The sequence below is a fragment of the Fusarium phalaenopsidis genome, assembly GCF_050370095.1.
Source record: "Fusarium phalaenopsidis strain FUZ10S chromosome Unknown contig_32332, whole genome shotgun sequence".
Taxonomy (NCBI): domain Eukaryota; kingdom Fungi; phylum Ascomycota; class Sordariomycetes; order Hypocreales; family Nectriaceae; genus Fusarium; species Fusarium phalaenopsidis.
Window position 1 is genome coordinate 1,643,310 of NW_028145391.1, and position 16,260 is coordinate 1,659,569.

Sequence of the window (16,260 nt, forward strand, 5' to 3'; positions counted from 1 at the left end):
GCTGCAGCCTGAACCACCACCTCAGCTTCCGTCAGCCAGCCGCGTGTATTGTAGAGTTAGAGATAGCTTCCATAGAGGCATTAATCGAGCCCTCTAATTAACCGCTCTTCCTCTCTTGACGACATCTCAATGCTTCGTGTGTGCGCCGTGTGATTCTCTCATTGCCCAAAGCGTCCGCTCCGCTCCACCCCTGCTCTCTTCAGGAAGCTCAGCTTGAGGTCGAACCCCCGTCGGTCGTGTCTCCCCCGTCCGTCCCTGCCGACCGCCGCCGCGCCGCAACGTCATTCCTCCAAACTTCAACCTCCCCGTCTCCTCTCGCATCACAATCGCCCCGAACCAACCATCTTCAAAACATCGCCGACCGCACGATGGACTACAGCTCCACCATCCACGACGCTGACGACCCGGCCGGTGTCTCTCCCTGGGGCAACTCGCCCGTGTCGTCGCCTTCGCGAAACGCCTCCACCTTTCACCCCATCTCAGGCGATCCTCCCCCCTTTCGCTACAGCGCTCAGTCTTCGAATGGCCTTGCGCAGGATCACCCTGAAGGAGACAACTTCCAGAGGCCAGGCACTGCGACGACGGCTTCCGGCACCGAGGATGGCACCGAGGCGTCAGGCACCCTGAACCCTTCAGAGTCAGAGTCGACCGCAGCTGTCGAGGAGGGAGCTCCCGCGCATAGCCAACAACAAGGCCAGGCTGCTGCGCAGGCTCAGGAGACGCAGACACAGCCGCAGAAGCCCGCCCAGCCTCAGTATAGGCTCCAGGCCAAGATCACAGGACTCGAGCGAACGGGCAAGAAGGATCCCATCCTTCGGTTCGACGTTCACGTAGGAAGGCCTATGTCCTCTCTCTTGGTCGCGGACTAACAGAACCTAGACAAACATCCCCCGCTTCCGTACTACTCAGTTCCGCGATGTCCGCCGACTACACTCCGAGTTTGTCAAGCTGGCCGAGCATCTGATATCCGCCAACCCAGAGGCCCTTGTTCCCGCAGTTCCCCCGCCTCTGACCTCGGCCGGCGCAGGTACGGATGAGGATGAGTCTCGTGTCAAGGCCCTGATGCAGCGATGGTTAAACTACGTCTGTGGCAACGAGGTCCTGATGCAAGACGACGAACTGGTGCTCTTTGTCGAGAGCGATTTTGGCTACAGCCCCATGGTTAAGAGGAAACAGCCAGCTACTGGCGTCCGCAGAAAGATTTTGAAGCAATTTGCTCCTCCTCCTGATGATACCCCTGAACTTGCGGATGCTCGACCGACTGTCAAGCTGTTTTACCTTGGTAGCATGGACGCTGGCCACAAGGTTGACAAGCTGGTCAAGGCCCGGAGAGGTAGGTGTCTCGCAGGATTTCTGTGGATAATGCTAACCCATTCAAGGGCTTGGTCTTGCTGAGGCCGACTACGGTGCCAAGCTTACGAGCATGAACGTTCAAGAGCTTCACCCCGGTCTGGCCAATGCCTATCGGAAGCTGGGTAAGGTCGTCCAGACCGTTGGCGACTACCATGCGGCTCAGGCGACAGCCGAGGCCACCACCATCGGTGACCCGTTCCAATATCATTCCCAGGATGCATTCATTGTTAAGGAATCTCTTACCAACCGCCAAATTCTGATCCGCGAGTTTCTTCAAGCGCAAGAAGCCACTCGCGGCAAGCTCAACGCAGCTGACCGGCTCAAGGCCAGCTCCAGCGTCCGTCGCGAGAAGGTGGATGAGGCCATCACGGCCTTGGATGATGCCCGTCAGCATGAGACTTACTTGTACAACAAGACGAACCGTGTCACCCAGAACCTTGTTCAGGAGCGCCGTAAGTGGTTCTCCAGGACGTCGTCTGACCTGCGCCTGAGCATCAGGGAGTACGTGCTCCGCGAAATTGAGGCCGAGAGACGGACACTGGCTCTTCTCGAGACGGTTCGGCCAGATATTCGATCAATTGATGCCTCGGGCGGCCTGAGCCGTCTCGGTCGTGAAGCGCATCCAACGGTGCGCCGTTCAAGCCTCGCCGCTAGCCAGGGTCCCAAGGGTGACGCCTGGAGTGGTGTCCCGCGCCGCTCGGATGCAGCGAATCGCAGCGTATCGGGTAGTCTCATCAGCAAGGTCTCTGAGGAGGGTGACAACGAAGATACCGCCGAGACGACCCAGGGACGAGCCGCGGGTGGTCGCACAGGCCTCAAGGGAGTGAATGAGGAGGACGATGAGGACCGTGTGGATGCTAGAAATGCTGCGAGTCGCCTGGCGGCCAGCACCTTCTAGGTTATCTATGAGTGATGGGAGGGTAGTTATGTGGATGGGATGACGGATCAGGGCCTGCATCAGTTTCCCCCTCTCGCGATAGCATTGCTCTGAGCCTGATGTCATATGTAAAATTGTATGCTTTGTTTCCTCATCTGCGTCGTCTCATCTCACATGCGTGCGGGAAGGGTTTCACCTTTCCGGAGTGCGTCCCCAGGCAGAACGCCGAGGTGTGAACCGAGAGGGCCATGCATCTACCGGTCGACTCTGTTGCCCCCTTGTCCTGGTGGCGTCCACGGTTGACTGTTATTTCGTCACTTATCATCCATCATACCCGATCTCAAAGTGATAAGCGGTGTAGATGTGGATTTTTGTCACAGTTGTTCCAGCTGTTTGCCCCCGATTCCGGATGCGAGGCGCTGATGAGGTGTTGCGTTAGAGCCTTGATCTTGATCCATCATCTTGAGGCCAGACATCGAGATGTATTCTGCATGGAGACCTGTGCACAGCATTACTCATCTGCTGCACTAAAACCTAGGATTCAGAGGCCTCGAAGATAGACCCAGATAAGAGGCCCTATACTCATTGGATGTGCAGTCGCGTGAAAGGCCGGGCATCTGTTTCCACCGTGACCAGTGACAAGTTGCAGCACAACACGTTGTACTGTATGACTGCGACACAGACCAGCTGTTTGGGTCATAAGGGTAGGCGGTTATAGATTGTGCCCATGTAGTGACTATGGCGGAATTCCAACACACATGTTGTGTTACTTTGATGGCGATTGGGGGATTCGGCAGATCTCTTTCTGATATCAGTGAGAAAGCGGGCACAGAGAGAATGAAGCAATTCCCCGCAAACATTGAATGACTCCTGGTTCCTTTCGGCACGACTACCTACTTGACCATTGGAGCCAGCTCGTGGGCCAGCTTTCGTCATCTCGTAGGCAAAATGGCTCCGGAATAAACAACCACTCACACTGGGAACGGGCCGCTTGCATCCTATGAAATTCCACTCGAAGCCACATGCTTAGGTGGTTGGCTATATTGCGTGACATTGTCGTCTCTTTACCAACCCAAAGCGGAACGGATTTGTGGCCGTCGAGCCTGAAGCTGCAAGGGGGCAAGGTGAAGACGCGTATATTTGAATCGAGGGAACGATGCTCCACCATGTCGATAGCCAGTAGAGGTTTCGAATGCATGTCCCGTCCCAAAAAAGCGTGCAGCAATTCCGGGACTGACGCCGGTGACTGGCCGCCAAGTTTCGACTGGGTAGCATCGCAGGACTGCATGCCGAATTGTTACCTTGTTCCGAAATTTGACAATTGAACTATGATCGGCGTTCTGCCACGCTCACTGTTATCCCGTCCCGATCTTTGGTAACGGATGCGAGGTTTTCTCGATGGCTGAAGGAAACCAAGGGTTGTCAGAGTCTCGAGCTCCGAAGTGGCGGTCTGATAGGACCAGGGTCTTCCGTGTGCTTCTCAAATAACTTTAGATCAGTGTTTCACAAGCAGTTGGCTAAATAGTGCTGATCTCTGAACGTTCTGGCCTCGAACAGGATATCTTTCCCCGACACACCATGCTGGGAACCGCAGTAATTATGTAAATTGTCGTGTAGGCGACGCAAAGGTCGGCTGCGGAAGCGACGGAAGCGCTCTCTAGCACAGCAAATCAAATTGAATATCACGATTGTTGTGTCATGCACATACTTGGCCGATAAGTAAGTTGTTGATATCCTCGCATAGAGCCTGAATCGAGACATCCGTGGTTGATGTGATTGGAAGCACATTTAACCATGATCTGACACAGCTATGGGAGCTTGTGTGTGTAGCCACGAGGTGGCCGGACAGAGCTGTCGACCATTCCAGGGGTGATGATGAAGTGGTGGAACCAAGAGTGCATGGATCTCGTCATTTTTGCATCCTGAACGTGTCCAACCCTTAAGACTGAGCTGGAAGCGAGAGGCCTGCTGCAGCCCAGTGAGTGACATAGACTGCACCATGCCAACCGGATCCTTCCAACAGACAGCGGAATGAGCGGTCTCTTAGATTGTGTCGAGGAGCAAATAGTGCCGGCACTTGGGTTGCAACGCCTTAGTCAAGCTGAACTTTGAGGCAAGGGCTAGAGCACTAAAGTCGGCGTGCACATGCATTCTAGAAGGGCTTCCAGCCGCCGAATGGCTCGGGATTGCGAAACCGTTCCGAGCACCAGCAGGCTTGGTCCTGGCGGGTCTCCATGGTCAAGCCCAGGCGGCGGTCTTGAACGAAACGAGAGGGAGGTGCAGCTGTAGCGCATTGGCTTGCGAACCGTCATTTCTGCAGGGTTGACATCTGGATGACTCGGTCAAATCTGCTGCGGAACCTTCCAATGAGGCTGTTGTCTCTTGATGTAGAGGCCTGGGCAGAATTGCCCGAGTTGACAAGTTGGATAGCACTCCTCCCACATGGGACACCAGATCGCGATGTATTGGACCCGAGTGTGAAAGCCACGGATGCAGTGACACCCCATCAACATCCGGCGGGGAGGAATTGGCCAGAGCCTGGGGTCCTGGGGTCTGGGGTTTGACCCTACAATCCCTGTCGTCCGTATTAGGCGCGGTTTGCGTTGGGACCAAATCGAAGGACCTCATTCTCTCGCGTGGTGTCCCTGGTCGCTTGAAACAAGCTGCAGCCAACGCTTGACAGGTGGAGGCGATAGACTAGTAGCGCAAGAAAGTCTCTGATTGATAAGGACCGATCATCACACAGGCTCCGCCAGCGAGTGATCACCGGTGCAAGGATCTTGTTTTTTCCAATGGCGAAAACTGGAGCTTGTGACCGAGGTGAGGTAATGAGTAATAAGGACTGCCCCAGTTTCTGGAGAATCACCAAGATCAAGATGGATCTGATGGAGAGGGAGGGAAGAGGTTGGAGTTGGAGGGCATGGATGTGCCCCGATTGGCGATAAGGGCCTGGGAAATGCATTGGGAATGGGCTGCCCAGCCTGGGGGGTTGGAGGGTAGGAGGGCAAGCACGCCGCACGCTTATCGGGTCGGGTGGAAGGCACGCCTTAGACGGCCTTTCCAGAATTAAAAGTCCGCCTATCGAGGACGCCAACGCCAACGTTGGAACGCGCCTTCCACAATTCTGCAGTGATTGAGTGTGAGTGAGCACCTCTACGGCCAGACTTGTAGCCGAGATGATCCTTTCGCCTGCACCAAGGATCTTGTCTTTGCCTACCAACATGACGAAACCAGGCACGCCTCCACTTCCCTCCACTTCCATGGCACCTGAGGGCTGGAATCATCACTTCTCTAAATTACTCCTGGGGCGGCGGAAGCACCGAGACTCGGATGCGGCTCGGTCCTTCCTGTCTCCCCCTGGATCTCCTCATGGGCGTCGTCCCCTCCAGCTTGCGGCTTGTGGCGTACGGCTTGCGGCTGACGATTGCTGGTGGATAAGGATAGGCAGTTGACGACGGCTGGCGACAGAGAACGATGGTGCCCCTGCAATCATGGGTTTAGACAAGATCTCCGCCTACACACCCATCAGCTCCAGTCCGAGGGAGACAACGGATTCCCGAGCCTCTCTCATGAGTCAATTGCCGTCAAGCTTGGTAGGGCTCTGTCTCAATGCTTGAGCTAACGGCCCCGAGACCGCTCTTTGCCTTGGCTTCTTGGCCTTGTCGTTCCACTGGCACATCGTCACTCTTTCCTCGGCCCTCCGGGCTGCCGGGGCATTAGGCCGGGCGTTGAGCAGGCCCTGGTCTGTCAGAGACGCTGGCGAGTTGTTCTGCCCATGCTACGCACGACGACATACGCCCTATCGTGCCCTCACCGCGATCTCGGGTGGATTTAGGGGGGGGCACCCTCCGTCTAGCTGTGCATGGTTACGGTCCATCTGGCCGCCCTCCGTCACAGAAAGATGCAACACCATATACCGCAGTAGGCTTGTCGTCGCAATTGATGATCTTGTTTCCTCCTTGGAGCGGGCACCAGTCGTAGTTGGCATCGTCAAGGTGTTGAACAACATGCTGGAGTCGTAACAGAGGACAGCGCGCGGCTCCTGGCACCACCCCTCCTCCAGCAAAGCGATGGTCGTATCCTTCAAAGCATTGACGCCATTCTGGGGACCAGCGACAGGTTTTCCATCTGCTGGGACCCTTGACGCCGCTAATATACCCTTGATAGCGCGCCCCGCGACCAAGCATTAGGCCTTGGGTGACGCCCCATCTGTGCATGCAAGACGCCCGTCCTCGAAACAAACCCGTTCGCAACATCCACCAAGACTGTCCTCATGGTCCGGCCTCGGCCCAGGTACACGGCGCACCATCTCGCTCACCAGGGGCCGCCCCTCCACGCCATTGCCATCTCATCCGGCCCTGCAGCTAGTCGGCGAGATGGCAATGCCTAGCGGAAGACTCCTTGTCCCCCGGAGATAGCTCGTTGTTCCCTTACTGGGTCACGTCCCGTCAACCAGCTCAACGCCTCGAGGCGCCGGGCCACCTTGGCGTTGGGTAATTGCTGATGAGCACACGCCCTGCCTTTCATTCTTGCCCTCGAATCGGACTCCTCTGGACGAGGACTCCGGAGGATGCTGGCGAGGATTGTTACCTACTTAAGGGGTGGGGTCCCTTCTTATTTGCCTCTATCTCCCTCTGCCCGAAGAGAGATAAATCCTCAGGTCTTCTTCATCTGTTGTCCTTAGCTCAAACATCCCACGTCGAACTGGTTCCATATCCCACGTTTCATACCTTATTTCTTTAATCCCAACCTACTTTTGGCACTTGAAGCGCCTCCAGGAACTATCCCGGACCACAACCCCCACGCACCGGACTGCTCCCACGCTCTGCTCCCTCCACCAGCCAATCCCGTTGACTGTAATTGCCCCAAGAGGCAACCGGCCAAGCCATCGACCGACTTCAAGTCTCCATTCTCTCCAACATCCCACCCTCATCCCACGCTTCGAGCATTATTCTCGTTAGCCATGGCCCCAGCTGCTACAGGAGAGATTGCGCCAATGCATCTACCCGTCTGTCCCTCGAAGCCATCAAAGATCAGTGCCTCTGTCTTGCATGGTCCCCGCGATCTGCGATTGGTAAGTGCTTCCAACCAGGTGACACGAGCATTGTGGTCTCAGCCCTATCCGACACCCGGCTAACTGGTATGCCACGCTAGGAAACGAGGACGATCGAGGCTCCCGGGGTTGGCGAGCTGCAGATTGCCATCAAGGCCACTGGCATTTGTGGATCAGATGTTTCATACTACAAGAAGTTTGCCAATGGCGATCTCTGTGCCTGCCACCCACTCTCCCTGGGCCATGAGTCGTCTGGTGAAGTTGTTGCCATTGGACCCCAGGTGACTGGCTTCCAGCTGGGTGATAGAGTTGCTCTCGAGGTTGGTGTTGCCTGCGGTCAATGCGGGATCTGCCGGAAGGGCAGATACAACCTCTGCAAGAAAATGCGCTTCAGGAGTAGCGCCAAGAGCTACCCTCACTACCAAGGTACTCTTCAAGAGAGGATCAACCACCCTGCCGTCTGGTGCCACAAGTAAGTTCTGCTCCCACGTTCTCCAGACCCTCCCTAACAGCTATACTCTGCAGGCTTCCCGACAATGTCTCGTATGAGGCGGCTGCGCTTCTTGAACCCTTGTCCGTTGCTATTCATGCGGTCAACCGTGCCAAACCGGAGTCTGGCTCCACTGCTCTGGTAATTGGAGCTGGCACCGTTGGCCTGTTGACTGCTGCCATGGCCCGCCAATCGGGCTGCACCTCTGTCACGATTACCGACATTGACGCAGGACGGGTCAACTATGCTGTCAGTCGAGGATTCGCGACACATGGATATGTGACCCCACGATCACGACTGAACGCGTCTAACGTCTCCTCTGGAGTCTCCACCCCTGAGACTGGTGTCATGACCCCGGCGAGCACCTTCTCTGCTGCGAGCCGATTCGATGGAGCCAGGTCATTGGCTGAAGATATCCTTGCTTCCTCGAACCCTGCGGGCGCCTTTGTGCTCGAGGAGGACGAGGACGGCGTGGATGTGACCTTTGAATGCACTGGAAAGGAAGTCTGTATGCACACCAGCCTGTATGCAACCAAGGCTGGCGGCAAGGTTATCATGGTGGGCATGGGAACACCCATCCAGACACTCCCCTTGTCTGTGGCCCACCTTCGCGAGATTGACATCTTGGGCATCTTCCGCTACTCCAACACTTACCCTACCGGCATCCGGCTCCTCTGCTCCCAGGCCAGAGGCGGCCCCGGCTTTGGGCTGCCATCCCTGGATGAGATGGTGACGCACCGCTTCAAGGGACTCGACAAGGCGCAGGGTGCCTTTGAGCTGGCGACCCGCACCAGCGACGACGAGGGCAACCTGGTCTTGAAGATTGTGATTGAGGCCTGAAACTCTTGAGTTACTTGGTTGAATGCGTTATGACTGATAGACAGAGATATCCAGGTGCCATGTATTCTGGTGCCATGTATTCTGGTGCCATCTTTTTTTATGAATTTCCGAAGGCGGGATTTGGGTTTCAAAATATGGGGGAACTGTTTGTCTTTGATGTTGGGATTTGTTATTCGGGTTTTCTTAAAGAATAAAAAGTTGGGCTTATTGGCGGAAAAGTTTAGACTGCTACTCCGGATGGGTTTCAACAAAAAGTTAAAAAATTTATATCAGCAATAGACGGAATAGGATATTATCGTATGCATTTCCTTGGAGCTTCAAATCATAAACGCAGCGTAGTCACCATCGGGGATTCGAGAATAGTTATGCAGGCATGTGCTGACATCCGTGATATTGTTCGTACTCGTAAGACAGTCTTCTATAATGCACCGTCATTTGTTCTTCATCTACCCTAACACCTAACGCCAGGCTGAAATGTTTATGGATGAGCTCACTATGGTAGAGAGCTCTGATATTCGCCATTTCCCTCGAGTTCTTTGGTAATCCGTCGGCGGCCAGCCCTATCAGATGAGGATATCGCCTGCACCCCTGATGTTGAAGGTAGCTGGGTCGACAGAATAATCTGGGTTGCCACCACGGCGGCTGGTAGCCTTGGACATCTCGACCACGTTGAACTTCTTGCCCACATCACGGGCCTGGTTGACGCTTTGCATAATGCCGTTGAGGAGACCGACAAGGTTGACGTCGTTGGCCTCGTGAAGCATCTCTCGCTCGAACGAGGCTTCGTCTGAGGGGATGACCAGGTCTAGACGGCTGATGAGGGCCTGGATCTGGCGTAGTACAGTGGTCGAAGGAGTTGTGTAGTCGGCGTCCATGCTCCCGGCGTCAGCTGCGTCGCCGTTTACGTATGAGGGTGGTAGACGCTCGAGGTAGGTGGTGAGGAGGTTGATGCGGGACTGGAGCATCTTGATGGCGTTGGCCTTGGCGGTGAGGGCGGCAATCATCTCGTCCTCCTCGGGGGTGAGAGCGGCGGCGTCATCCTCCGGTTTGCGTTCCTCGTCCTGGCTCTCGACTAGACGGCGCTTGCCCTTGCCGTTGGACTCGACCGATAGCGAAGGCTTCTCCTCCTTGGGGGCGGCTGCGGCGGCGTTGCCGCCTGAGCCAGCGACGTAGTTCATGCTGATCATCTCGGTCTCGTCGGTCTCGACCGAGTAGGGCAACTCGCGGAACTTGAGCTTGAGGGTGGGCTCGCCGTCGTCCATCTTCTTGTCCTCGCCATCGTTGTTATCGGCGCGGGGGTCGTCGACCTCGTAGTTGCTCTCGTAGATTGTCAAGGGGAGTCTGCCGCCGACGGAGTGATCGAGAACCTGTTCGGGGTGGAAGCCTAGGAGCACGGCCGACTCGTTCCAGCCCTCGAGGATCTGGTTGTGGATGGGGAGGATTGTCGGGGTTGGACCGGAGGAGGGGAGGAGGGTGTACCAGCCGACAAAATCGAGCTGCCTGTCCTTGTGGACGGTGATCACTGACGAGGTGTTAGAGAATGAAGCCCACAGTGGGCTGTAGGGGTTGCTGACTCTGCTCTAGGCGTGCGCTGAACTTTTCGGCGTTGAGAAGGTAACCGCCCTGTGTGTTGGGGGCTTCCATGGTGTGTGCTTCAAAAGCATGCTCGATGGTGATCTCGCGACCATTTTGCTGTCCCAGTAGCGCTCCCACGATAGGCCCGGTCTGCTGTCGAAGGGTGTGCCGTGTGATGTAGTCGGAGATGGTCAAGAGAACGAGAGGATGGAGGATGGCCTGGAGCTCGGAGCTCTTTTGGTTGGAGAGGAGGGGGTTTGGCGTTGCGGCAGCCATGATGCTGATCAAGAAGGAGCTGTAGATGGTTGATGTGAAGTTGGAGTGAGTTGCAACTGTAGGCAGACAGCGTGTGAAACAAACGATTGCCCCGCGTTGGTCGGCTTCAGCTAAGGTTGGTTGGTCACTGACCGTGTGCGGCTCCGGACGTGGGTGGTGTCTCCGCGAGAATGTGGGGTTGCCCGGCGTTGACGTTGTTGGCCCAGCTCCAGCGCCGCCCATTCCATTCCAGCCAGTGGGTGGAGCGGAACATGACTAAGCTGCCGGGCTCTCTCATGTTTCCCCCATGGATGGCAATTTCGACTCAATTTCAATTCAGCTTGACTTGCATGAGACCCTGAATTTACACCATCAAGAAGGGGGATCAATTTGACGCTGGTTCCTTCTCTCTTTTCAGAGACGACCTGGGCCGTGTCGGCGTCTGCTCTGCCGTCACTTGTTGTCGCCTATTCGACCGAAAGCCTAGGGACAATGACCCCTGCTGCTTTCAAGTGACTGACATCCATCCTTATCCATCAGGAGTCAGGCAGCGCAGCCAGGCATTGACAGACGGACGCATCTTTTGCTTTGTTCGTCCGTCCGTCATGGCTGCACGTCTCCCTCGGACACTCGACGACAAAAGAAGCCTCCTTCTTTGACTTCGCCCATCAGTGCCCATACCGGCCTCGGCACGGCTCTTCTCTCGCCGATTCTCTGTCTCCCGGTGTAACTGTGTACATAAACCTTTTTTGTTGTCCAGCGGCTGCTGCTACTGCAAGAAGCTTTGGCAGCAAGCATCTCCTTTGAGAATCTCCACCTCAAAGTAGGTCCCCCAGCAGTTTTTCTTTATTTCCTTTTTCCTTCTTTATCCATGCTTGGTTGCCCTCGTTCTCGCCCTCTCTTTTTTTTCTTCTCTTGTTTCTTTTGCAGACTCTGCTGTGCATAGAGGCTCGCATCTTTTTTTACACTTCACTTCATATCCCCTTTCGCTCTTGGCCGTCTTCTACCTGTGCCCCCCTTTGGACGACCCTAACTGGCTGGGAGAATCCAGGATACTCTCGGCAAATCTCCAACTCATCTGATCTCAAATAGTCTCTCTCTTATCTACCTCCCATCTTCCTCGACTTTTGGAGAACTTGGCAAGACTGAGGGGCGCCAGCTGGGAGATTCGTCTCAGTCGAGTCTCATCTCGAGATCGCCTAGCAAGCACTCCTTGTTCCCTCGAGACCCTGTTACCTTTTAAAGGTGGACAGCCTTGTCTACCCACCTCGACGACATCCGCCCCTTGTCACACAAGCCTCGCCTTGGGCATACACAATCAAATCATATCATGGATTCTCATAGCGGCAAGCGTCACCACGACGACAGCATCGACAGTGCGTCGCCAGTACCCAGCAAGAAGTACAAGCAGGCAACCTCGTTTGGCTCCGATACTTCAGCAACCACAGCCACTTCTACCGGCTCTATCGAGTTGGACTATCCCGCAGTACACCCTCAGCTCCGCCTAGACACTCTTCTACCAGCATTCAAGAGTGTACAATACGATCGTCCCACAGTTCGATCAAGATCACCTCAACCTCCTTCACCAAGATCACATTGACGAAACCCCCCTTTTCTGGATTTCCACTTTTCAATATGGCACGGCACGGGACGGAATTGTTTTTATAAAAAAAGATTGGATACCGATACCACACGCACCACCACCCTCGACGGCGAAGGGGGGCAGACTTGTTCTCAGCATTCTAGACTCAGAATGATTCCCATTTGTTTATTTCTTCACGCGAGTTACGAAGTACACCGGTTTGATGGGGGTTGGTTACCAAGGATTTGAGTTACGAGCCCTCGACTTTACTTTTCTAGCGTCTTGTTTTACTTGTTGGTGTTGGGTCAACAACTTATAGAGCGGAGGGATCAGGATCACGGAGAAGCAGCATCACTTACTAGACTGGGGATATCCAAAGGAGGATAAGGGTTCGGGGTAACGATGTATTAATGGTACATGTACAAGTAGGATACGGCATACGCACCAGATTCTCCTAATTAATATTACAAACAAGCAAAGCCTTTCCTATACCATACCAACAAACTCCTGTTCTTCATAGGGCATTCTTCATATCTCATTATTCGTTATTCCATATGCTCATTCACTGTCCATCTCCCACCACATGACGCTCTCGTCCCTCCTCGAAGGGCTGATCTCAAAGTTGCGCTCCATGGTGGTCATTGCGTTCTCCATGACGAGCTGCTCGACCCGGGCCATGGCGTCCCCGTCGCCCGACCGCTTGGCCGCAATGTAGAGCGCCATGAGCTCGGCGTGACGGGACTCGTAGTCCAGCCTCACGCGGCGGCGCCGGGCTTCGGGATCACATGCCGCGCACGTGTCGTCGAGGTACTGAACCTTGACGTCGGGGGTGCAAGGCCGCGAGGCGGACGCGGTGCAGCAGGTTGTGGCGTAGTTTGTAAAGGTGTGGCCGCAGGCCATGGTTGTCTTGATGCTCATGCACATTCTGGAAGCGTTCGAAAAGCTTGGATCAGGTGTTCGAGAAGGTATTAAGGTTGCGTAGATATATAGAGAGGTAGTTTGTGGATCATGGATAGTGGTAGTGGTGGTCGAGGTTGTGGGCGACTTGGCTGTGGCCGGCTTGTCCGTATGTAGTAGCACCCATCGAAGAGCTCAGCTTGAAAACAAGTCAGGTCAAGGCGTCAAAAGGGAAACAGGCTGAATTTCAATGAATCCAAGAGAGCCTCCTTCTCGCCCAACAAATTCCCGAACAATTGGGGGAACCCCTGCTCAAAAGCCGGTGATTGAGTGTCGCATGATTATCATGGCACAGAGCACCCTCACCGCCATACTACGCCTCACGGTTGCAACCGGCAAAGTCAAATTGGACGGCGCAAACGAGATTGAGGGGGGCGGGAAGGACGAAGTGTCGAGGCGGTGGGCAACCGACGGTGTACGGGAATGCCCTTGATTTCGAGTCATGACGGGGCTAATCCTCACGAGAATCACGGACATGATGGCGCGGTCTGACTGGGAATGGTCTATTTAATCCAAGGCAGGACATTTAAGCTACATGCTTGTCTAACCATAACAGGCGTAGAGGGGGGATATATCTTTCCTTGGCATCATGTTAACAAACTCCAGAACTCCAGATATGGCACCTTTGTGTGCTCATCATGACTCCTCCGACTTTTGCTGCTCCTCCCGAGGCTTGTCTCCTCTAGGACCTTGCTTCCCCTGCTTGATGCTCTTCCACTCCACGCAGAGTGCGCAGAGCAGTTGAACAATGGAAAGCGCCACAGCTGCAAAGAAGATTCCGGTGATGGCGTAGTTATACGCACTCAGGACCTGACCCATGTACTTGGCCGGCACAACGTCGTGAAGATCCGTAGCGCCCGTGTTGACGACGGCCTTTGCGTCCAGGCCCGGGATGTCGGATAGACGGTCCACGAGGCGCCCACTGAGGATCGTCTGGCCAACCGACACGAAGATGGCTCCGCCAAGCTGCTGCATGAAGAAGGTAATGGAGATGCCGGTAGGGATGTGCTCTTTGGGGAGGGTGGCCTGGATGGCGAGGCCGGCCGTCTGCATACCGAGGCCAACGCCGAAGCCGACGAGGAACTGATAGGCTATCCAATGCGAGGAGCCGGTACTGGGGGTCAGAGTTGTCAAGAGTCCTTCGCCAACGGCCATGATGCAGGGGCAGACGATCATGGAAGGCACGTAGTATCCGATACGTTGGGTAAAGGCGGCGGATAAGATGCTTGCGACAACTAGACTGAGGACGAGTGGGATGGTATAGATTCCGGACTTGACAGGGTCGACGCCCTTTGTTGCTTGGACTGCAAGCGTGTTAGTGACCACTCGTAAGAGCATAGTGAGGAGTACATACACCAAAGAGGAATGTAGTAGACGGCCAGCATCATGGCACCTCCGATGAAGAACATGACCCACGCGCACGCCAACATGGTTCGCTGCTTGATAACCTTGACCGGGATAGTCGCCGTATCCGGCATCATGACCTGCACAACGGCAAACGCAACGGCTGTAAGACCAAAGAGGATGAACAGAAGAATCAACCGCCAGTTACTCCACGAATACGTCGAGCCACCCCACTGAAGCGCCAGGATGAGGCAGATCATGGATGGGACAAAGAAGAAGGTGCCCAGGGGGTCAAGACGAGTGATGTGCTTCGAGATGGGCACGGACTCGTGCTTTTGCTTCGAGACCTTGAGGAAGAAGAGCAGAAAGACCGAGGCGACGGCGCCGATGGGGAGGTTCATGTAGAAGCACCATCTCCAAGTGGCTCGTCCAGCAAAAGCTCCGCCGATAAGGGGCCCGGCGACGGACGAGATGCCGAATACCATTCCGAACATGGCTGTAAGAGTTAGTGAGGTTGACTTATTTGTAGAATGAGGTATAGAGAACATACATTGAAACATTGGTCGCTTATGAAGAGGGACCATGGGGATGATCGCCATCATCGAGCCTGTCATGATACCCGCAGAGCCAATACCAGCAATGGCCCTCCCGATGATGAATGCCACAGAACTAGGCGCAGCTCCACAAACAGCAGAGCCAACCTCGAACAAGAGGATACATGCCAAAAAGGTCATCCGTAGATCGTAGAAGCGATAGATACGGCCAAAGATCAGCTGAAACGCCGCAGTGGTGAGCATGTACGCCGAGCCGTACCAACCAATATCGCCCAGACTGTCAAACTCGTTTGTGATCATGGGAATGGCGGTGGCAATGATGGTCCGGTCAAGAGCGACGAGAAACATGGCTGCAAAGACGGAGGCTATGATGAGCCAGAACTTGAGCGTCTTTGGCTTGTAGTTTTCCATGGCTTCTTGCTGGAAGGCTGGGCCTTGGGGCCTTGGTGTTTCCACCTCGGGCTCATCTGAGGGTTGTTGCTGCTGAGTCTGACATTGTAGAGACTCGCCTTGCTTCTCGGAGGATGGTCCGTTGATATTTTCGGCGATGGTATGTGTTTCGGTGGAGGATAGTGAGTTTGTAGACTTTCGATCTCGTTGGCGATCGGGTTGGGGTGAAGTGTCAAGAGGTGACATGGCGAGTTGACAGGAAAGGTTTGGTGATCAAATATCAAGATATTAATAAGAATAAATCATTAAAATGAAATATTAGGAGATAATTCTTTTGTTTGAAAATGAGATGGCTGTCAAGAGATACCCAAGTGTCGACATATTGATGCCTCTTGGCGTCCAAGGCCGATATATATATCCTTCCATCGGGAGAATCAATGACCGGCTGACTTGAACAAATATGCGAAAAATGCGAGAATGGATCAAACTAATAACCGAGCCTAATGAAATTCGTATGCAATAGTACGCGTCCTGGTTCGAGGCTCTAATAAAAAAAACACGTCTTGAAGTTGTCCGAACGGCGAGGGAGCCTCAAGGTCGGATCCGGGAAGAGGAACTAATCCCAATTGGGAAACCCACGTCTCGAAACCGCCAAGAGCTCGTCCCCTCTTCGGGACCGACGGGTATAAACTCGCCCTCAACTCTGACATTGTCGCCTCTTGCTTCGGCGAGCCTCTCGTACCCGAGGACCACTCATTACATACATGAACAGGCCCTGAGCCGTCACGTTGACTCCTGCAGGGCACTATCTGCTGTGCTGGGCAGGGCACTTTCCCCCTTTGCGCAACCCGAAGACCGGGCCCAATCAGACCCCGAGCAGACCGTCCATCGTCCATCGTGAGAGAGGCGCCAAGCAAAGAGATACTCTTTCGCTGCTCGCTCGGGCCCGAGATCAGAAACAGCCCTACATCCCCCCTGGACCATCACCGC

General features: G+C 54.7%; 5 protein-coding genes across 5 annotated transcripts; 2 read left to right on the top strand and 3 right to left on the bottom strand.

Moving 5' to 3' along the window:
- Positions 1 to 368: 368 nt before the first annotated feature.
- On the top strand, positions 369 to 2,251 carry LRP88_13505 (retromer subunit VPS17; the record flags this gene model as incomplete). The annotated part of the gene is made up of 3 exons (XM_083249868.1): positions 369 to 830; positions 880 to 1,282; positions 1,380 to 2,251. 3 exons carry the CDS (start codon positions 369 to 371, stop codon positions 2,249 to 2,251), a joined length of 1,737 nt encoding a protein of 578 aa, XP_083094202.1.
- Positions 2,252 to 7,193: 4,942 nt separating this feature from the next.
- LRP88_13506 (chaperonin 10-like protein) lies at positions 7,194 to 8,613 on the top strand (the record flags this gene model as incomplete). The annotated part of the gene is made up of 3 exons (XM_083249869.1): positions 7,194 to 7,304; positions 7,385 to 7,755; positions 7,809 to 8,613. 3 exons carry the CDS (start codon positions 7,194 to 7,196, stop codon positions 8,611 to 8,613), a joined length of 1,287 nt encoding a protein of 428 aa, XP_083094203.1.
- A 563-nt stretch (positions 8,614 to 9,176) lies between these two features.
- On the bottom strand, positions 9,177 to 10,464 carry LRP88_13507 (COP9 signalosome complex subunit 6; the record flags this gene model as incomplete). The annotated part of the gene is made up of 2 exons (XM_083249870.1): positions 9,177 to 10,135; positions 10,188 to 10,464. 2 exons carry the CDS (start codon positions 10,462 to 10,464, stop codon positions 9,177 to 9,179), a joined length of 1,236 nt encoding a protein of 411 aa, XP_083094204.1.
- Positions 10,465 to 12,583: 2,119 nt separating this feature from the next.
- On the bottom strand, positions 12,584 to 12,925 carry LRP88_13508 (uncharacterized protein; the record flags this gene model as incomplete). The annotated part of the gene is made up of 1 exon (XM_083249871.1): positions 12,584 to 12,925. One exon carries the CDS (start codon positions 12,923 to 12,925, stop codon positions 12,584 to 12,586), a length of 342 nt encoding a protein of 113 aa, XP_083094205.1.
- Positions 12,926 to 13,618: 693 nt separating this feature from the next.
- On the bottom strand, positions 13,619 to 15,516 carry LRP88_13509 (major facilitator superfamily domain-containing protein; the record flags this gene model as incomplete). The annotated part of the gene is made up of 3 exons (XM_083249872.1): positions 13,619 to 14,286; positions 14,337 to 14,822; positions 14,877 to 15,516. 3 exons carry the CDS (start codon positions 15,514 to 15,516, stop codon positions 13,619 to 13,621), a joined length of 1,794 nt encoding a protein of 597 aa, XP_083094206.1.
- Positions 15,517 to 16,260: the final 744 nt, after the last annotated feature.